The sequence below is a fragment of the Carlito syrichta genome, unplaced genomic scaffold (assembly GCF_000164805.1).
Source record: "Carlito syrichta isolate Samal-C Ts95f unplaced genomic scaffold, Tarsius_syrichta-2.0.1 Scaffold288224, whole genome shotgun sequence".
Lineage (NCBI taxonomy): Eukaryota > Metazoa > Chordata > Mammalia > Primates > Tarsiidae > Carlito > Carlito syrichta.
Genome location: NW_007232320.1, coordinates 8,147 through 14,768, shown reverse-complemented (window position 1 = coordinate 14,768; position 6,622 = coordinate 8,147). Strand labels below are relative to the sequence as shown.

The following is a 6,622-nucleotide window of genomic DNA, read 5'->3' as shown; positions in this document are numbered from 1 at the left end:
GAAACCGGCTTCTGGGCCTTCCCCCACCCCGCCCCGCGCACCTGAGGAAGCCCGTGGCGTTGTAGAAGATCTCGGCCTCCGAGGCGTTCTGCTGGATGAGCGGGGGGCCGCCGGCCCCGGACAGGGGGCTCAGCACCAGGTCCGTGAGCTGCTCCAGCGTGTCACGGGCCAGGCGGTCCTTCAGGTGGTCGCTAGACGAGAGGTTCCACAGGATCCCTGCACAGGAGGGGCGTTCGGGTCAGCCTGCCACCCACGGGCTTTTCCCGGGTGCTTCTGGGAGCGCCGACCTCTCCCCAGGACTGGTCTGGCGTTTCCTGTCTCAACCAGGAGCCCCGCCAAGGAGTGCGGCTTTGGGGGTTATAGGGCCGGAACTGAGCAGGAGGGGAAAACACTAGGAAATAAGTGGCTCTGGAATAGAGGTGGCTGCAAAGAGACAGCCACAGAGTCCACGGGGACACAGAAAGAGACCGTGACAGAGTCCTCAGGAACAGAGAGAGTCCTCAGGGACACGGAGAGAGCCACAGACAGAGTCCTCAGGGACCAGGAGAGACAGCCACAGAGTCCTCAGGGACAAGGAGAGAGACAACCAGAGTCCATACAGGAACATACAGACACAGACACAGAGTCCTCAGGGATACAGAGAGAGAGACAGACACAGAGTCCACCGGGACACGGGGAGACAGCGTCACAGAATCCTTGGGAACACAGAGAGACAGAGTCAGAGTCTTCAGGAACACAGAGAGAGAGACAGCCACAGAGTTCACAGGGACATGGAGAGAGACAGTCACAGAGTCCTCAGGGATATGGAGACAGTCACAGAATCCACAGGGACACTGAGAGACACAATGACAGAGTCCTCAGGGACATGGGGAAACACAGCCACAGACAGAGTCCTCAGGGGCCAGGAGAGAGAGAGCCACAGAGTCCTCGGGGACATAGAGACACAGTGTTATCAGGGACACGGAGAGACACACAGCCACAGAGTCCTCAGGGGCACGGAGAGAGTCGCAAAAGCTACGGTGACACAGGGAGACACAGGTACAAAGTCCTCAGGGACACAGAGACACAGCCACAGAGTCCTCAGGACACGGGGAGAGACAGTCACAGAGTCCTCAGGGACCAGGAGAGAGACAGACCCAGACAGAGTCCTCAGGGATATGGGGAGAGTTGGGTCAGGGGCCAGCATAGAGACGCAGCCAGTAGAGAAAGACACAGGGAAGAAACAGCGCTGGATAGGGGGTTAGCAGAGAAGGGGCCAGAGCGTCAGGGGGTCTGGCAGAGGAGGGACAGGCAGAGGAGGGACAGGTGGCACCTGTGACATTCTTGCGAAGCTCGTCGTCCTGCTCCCGCAGCGTCCGCAGCAGCTCGAAGATGCCGTTCTCCTCTACCAGGGCCAGCTTATTGTCTGCGTTGTCATAGATGAGGTTGCGCATGGCGCCCGTGGCATGGCGCTGCACCTCCTGGTTGGCGTGGTTGAAGAGCTTCACCAGCCTGGGCACAGCCTGAAGGCTGCGGGCCTGCGGGACAGGCATGTGGTGTGTGCACACGTGTGCACATGCTTATAGAGGGAGGCAGGCTGGTCCAAGTGGGTGGAAGCGTGCACAGATGCATGGAGATGTGTGTGGCTCTATGCAGGTGTGCACGGGTGAAGCAGGTGTAATGCAGGTGTGTGTGGTTGCAGAGCAGATGGATGCAGGCGATGCAGGCGTGTGTGCAGGTGCTGAAGCTTACCCAGGGACAGCAAGTGTACACAGGGGATACAGATATGCAGATGGTGTATCCGGTGGATGCAGGCGATGCAGGTATGTGTGCAGGTGTTGAAGCTCACACAGGGATGGTAAGGGTACACAGGTGACACAGATATGCAGGTGTGTCCAGGTGTGTGTAGGTGCTGAAGCTTACACAGGGATAGCAAGTGTACACAGGGGATACAGATATGCAGGTGTATCCAGGTGTGTGCAGGTGCTGAAGCTTACACAGGGATGGCAAGTGTACACAGGTGATACAGATATGCAGCTGGTGTACCCTGGTGGATGCAGGCGATGCAGGTATGTGTGCAGGTGCTGGAGCTCACACAGGGATGGTAAGGGTACACAGGTGACACAGATATGCAGGTGTGTCCAGGTGTGTGCAGGTGATGCAGACATCTGGGTATATGCCGATACACAAGTGTATGCGAACCACGCCCTCCTGCCCTTCCCCGGCTGAGACAGCCGTGGACAGAGTGGGGTCTGCCCAGTCCGCTTGGGAATCAGTGAGGGGGTCTGAGACCAGAGAGGCGGTGGAGCCCATGAGGATGGCCTTCAGGGCACTCGGGGGCCAGCGGGAGCCACCGCGGGCCTGTGCGGTGGCCGGGGGACCGTCACCTGCTTCTTGGCTGCCACGTCGCTGTAGCACTTGTGCTGGATGTAGGCTGCTCCCAGCACCTGCAGGTTGGGGTCTGAGGCCATGAGGTACTTGACTGCGGAGGGGAGGTCGATGTCGTCAAAACTGCAGAGCCAGAGATTAGGGGTCAGGCTCGCCTGGGCCTCAGGCCGGGCTGTGGCACGAGCCCCCTCCCGAGCCAGGCCCAACTCCTCACCCACTGCTGAGCCTTTGCAGGGTCCGGTGGCCGCAGTAGCTGTCCAGGCCACGCACGTCCGGCAGGTGGCCCGAGTCTGCCAGGCTGAGGCTGAGGCTGCGCACAGATGGTGCTCGGGCCACGGGCTCCAGGACGGCCCCGGGCACCGCCCCGGGCCCCCCACGGCTCCGGTGGCCGCTCTGGAACCGCTGCAGGGTCCGCATGGCAGGGGCACGGATGATCCGGTTTGGGGGGCCCTCGGTGGCCTCTGGCCAGTCCAGCCCCCCGGCCCGACTGGCGCCGGAGCTGGCCTGGCGCTCGTAGGCAAAGGCCCTGTAGGCCGAGGTGGCTGCGGGTTCCAGCTGCTCAGAGACCACGCTGTAGCGGTCGTCCAGGCCGCCGGCCCCCAGCCTCAGCGAGCGCAGGGACAGGGTGTCGTAGTCAGCGCGGCTCCCCACGCCCCCGCGCTCGTGGAAGGACAGGGGCCTGGCAGGCATGGCTGGGGCGGGCTGGGTGCCTCCATACCCCACAGCCCCGAAGGCGCTGCCCCCATTGTGGGCAGAGCTCAGCCTCCGACCGCAGCTCAGGTCCACGGCCGAGCGGGAGGACCAGGAGGCTGGGCTGTAGGACGGCTTGGCGATGGGCCGGAAGGTCTGTGGGCAGGAAGGAGGCCTTGAGGGGGTGCCGGGCTCGCGGGTGCCCGTCCCCACCCTCTGACCCTGGAGTCCCAGAGCCCCCTCCCCGGACTGCCGAGTCGGACTGTCCTCAGCCCAGCTGTCACTCACCAAGGTCTTGTCCCCACTCAGGCCCTGGGAGCGTGAGCTGAAGCCAGTCTGCAGGGTGTGGTACTGACCCCTGGATGTGCCTGTGGGACAGGGTCAGTGGTCGCCCCGCTGCACCGGACAGCAAAGTGCCAGCCTCCTGCCTCCCCTCTGCCAGACGTCTCTGTTCCTGACCCTGGGAGCAGACTCGGATCCAGGGTGGGGAGGCCAGAGAGGCCAGGTGCCCCATCCCTGCCATGGCTTCGCGTCCTCTTCTCCTCCTCAGCCCTTGTGATCCCCACATCCCTCCCCAGAGACACCTCGCCTGCCTCAGGGGCAGATGCACTCACCCCACAGCCCTCCCAGCTGCCTGGGGAGCATGACCAGGACTCCACCCTCAGCTCTGCAATCCCTGCTAGGGCACAGCGCCTGACCCCCTGCTCCAGGAAGCCAGCCTGGCCCATCCGGACCTCCTTGGTGCCCTCTTGTGCCCAGACCCCATGGCCACAGGAGAGTGATGCTGTCTCCCTGGACTAGTCTGCCTGGTGGCAGTGCCCTCTCCCACTTGAGCCTGCGTCAGGGGCCACACCCACCCCGTCCAGCCACACAAAAGCCTGGGGCAGCTGTGTCAGCCCGACTCCACGGAGAGTGGACAGACAGGTGGGAGGGCGGAGGGCGGAGGGTGGGAGGAGGGAGGCAGGTGGAGGGGGTGAGGGCTGGTGGACGCTTGGAAGGATGGACAGGCAGGCCGGTGGACGAAGGGAGGGGAGAGCGGGTGGCCAGGGAGGGCCCCGTGGGTGGGTGCAGAGCGGACAGTTGGGGGTGAGGGGGCACGCTTGGAGGGACAGGCCGCTGGGGGCGTGAGAAGAGCTGGAGGCAGGTCAGCAGGCCGGGGGCACCGCCTGGCCAAGGGGCTTGGGGTCTGTAGGGAGAGGACCTGGCCCTCCCCCAGCTCTGCCCAGGAGCCAGATGGCCTTTGGGGACCCCCGGCCTGCTCCCTAGACCCACCCTGGTTAATGAGGCTTCTGGGCATGGGCTATTAAGCCTTTGACGCTCGCCTGGGGGCCACGCCCCACCCCCAAATTACAATTCACCTCCCCTAATTGGCAGGGTAGTCAGGTGGTAATTAACCCCTTCCTTCACCTCCTCCGCCCCATGACCCCCGGGCACCTGAGTCGGCTGCCAGCAAGGCTGAGGCCCAGCGTGGGAGGACCCGGAGATCCAGGCCACGCTGGCCGGCCCCTCTCTCCCCCAGCCCTCATCTCCGCGGCCAGCGGCTGGAGGTCTGTCTGGGGCAGGTCCTCAGGGCTGACAGTGAACTGAGGCCTGAGCCCCTGGCATTCTGGGAGGCTAATCTGTCTAACCTTAATCCGTGTTGCTGCATCCCAGCCAGGGAGGAAATGACATTTCTAGAATGACCGTCCTGATCTGAATGCATTTTTGAGCTTTTAACACACACAGAGGTCCTGGCGGGGACAGGATCCCTGCACTGGTGGGTCTGGCTGGCACCGAGGGGCGCAGTCCTCCCTGCGGTTCTCACAGAGGAGATCTGGGTCACGCCAGCCAGGCCCTCCCCCTGGAACTCCACAGGGAGCCCCTTGTCCAGACAAGCCCTGGCTTTTGTCCAGGATTTGCCAGGCCTGCCCCCACGTTCTGTTCTGCTCGTTCCCGAGGGGCTGGAAGGTGCGGGGGGGGGGCGCTTGTGCCTTGTCCCTGAGACCAGGTGGGACTGGGTACGCGGCGCCAGGCGGGTGTGTTCCGGGTTTGCCGACAGATGGGCCTGGCCTGCTCACCGCGTGGGGACCCTCCCATTGTAAGCAGGGCGGGTTCCCGGCCAAGGGAGCAAGGGGGCCCAGCCAGGCTTGGTCCCCAGGACCTGGGGGTCCTGCTGGGGTGGGGCAGCCCCACCCGCGGCTTCTCCCCAAGCTCGCTGGGGCGGGGCGGGTGACTCAGTGCCAGGCCCGAGTGAGTCAGGAGCTGAGCCCCGGAGCCGGCTCACCGTGGCCTCTGCCCCTCACGCCACCATGCCCGCCTCGGGCACCTGTGCCCGCCACCTGTGCTGTCCCCTCCACCTTCCCCCTCTCCCGGCACCCGCATGTGCATCGGCCTACCTCTGGCGGCCTCGGCCTCTGCCTCAGGCTCAGCGGCACCGTTGTGCCGTGGCTGCTGGCCCAGCTGCAGAAGGCGGGCTCGGACCTGCTCCTGGACGCGGGCTGCCCGCAGACGCTCTGCCTCCGGGCCCTCTGCACCCCGGCGATCCAGCTGCAGGTCCGAGGGCAGCGCCAGGGAGCACACACCGGCCTCGGGCTGCAGGGCGGACAGCAGGAAGTTACCGTCCTGCATGGCGGCAAGGGCGCCGGGCCGTTCACCTGGCGCGGCCAAGGCCGCCTCCAACCTGGACTGTCTTCTCGTCTTGTCCCTGGAGGCCCTGTCCCTGAAGTCCCCTCCCCACTGGCCTCGCCCAGAGCCAGCCTGGAGACAGACGCTGCCCAGCCCAGAGCGTGGCTGGGGGCGGGGACACCTGGGCCAGGTGGGAGGGAGGGGCTGCTACCTGCTTAAGGTGGAATTAGGGCGGAAGAACAGGCCCTGCGTGGTCCAGGTCCCGGCCTGGCCTCCTTTTCTCCCTTCTTGGGACAGAGCCACAGGGGTCTGTGTCTACAGGCCCAGGGGAGGCCTGGGGCGGGGGCATGCCAGTGGGCTGCCCAGCTAACTGTGTGCTCTCAGGGACAGGCCGGGAGCCTGGGGGGAGCCTGTGACCTGCCGCTCCCTGGCCGGCAGGGGAGGAAGTCCCACTCCCTGGGGGCTGGGGCTCAAGGTAGTTCCAGGACCAGGCCGCCTGACCTTGGAGGCGAGGCTGGGGAGGCCTAGGCAAGGCTTGGCGCCGAGACCCTGTCAGGGGCCGGTCTGTGCCGGAGTCAGGGCTGAGGACATCGGCTGGGGGCGGGGCTGCAGGGTCGAGCAGGACCACAGAGACCCTTGCCCGGCGCTTGGCGCCCAGCGAGGCCCCCTCTAAGCACGCGAGTGGACCCGCCCTCCCTGGGCCTAGATCCCGGGACTTCCCCAGACCCCTCCTTAGAGGCTTCAGAAGGGCCGTCTCGACTTTTCCTGGCTCCTGGGACCCTGGCACGGCTCTGGCTCCCGCCCCCCGGCCCTGGGGTGGGAGGCCGTTCCCAGCACATGAGTCAGGGTGCAGCAGGCGGAGCTGCCCCAGGGGGTTGACTCAGAGGGGCCCGGACTCGTGTCTGCGCCTGCCGGCTGGGGGGGCCTGGGAGGCTGAGCCGGGTGTGGGGGGACGATGCAG

The 6,622-nt window shown here is 65.3% G+C and overlaps 1 protein-coding gene across 1 annotated transcript; it reads right to left on the bottom strand.

Moving 5' to 3' along the window:
* Positions 1-17: 17 nt before the first annotated feature.
* PKP3 (plakophilin 3) lies at positions 18-5,777 on the bottom strand (the record flags this gene model as incomplete). The annotated part of the gene is made up of 6 exons (XM_008053518.1): positions 5,433-5,777; positions 3,346-3,425; positions 2,582-3,213; positions 2,367-2,490; positions 1,313-1,517; positions 18-216 (listed from the first exon to the last, which is right to left on the bottom strand). Coding segments are annotated over exons 1-6 (1,472 nt in total), but the record flags the coding sequence as incomplete, so codon positions are not given.
* Positions 5,778-6,622: the final 845 nt, after the last annotated feature.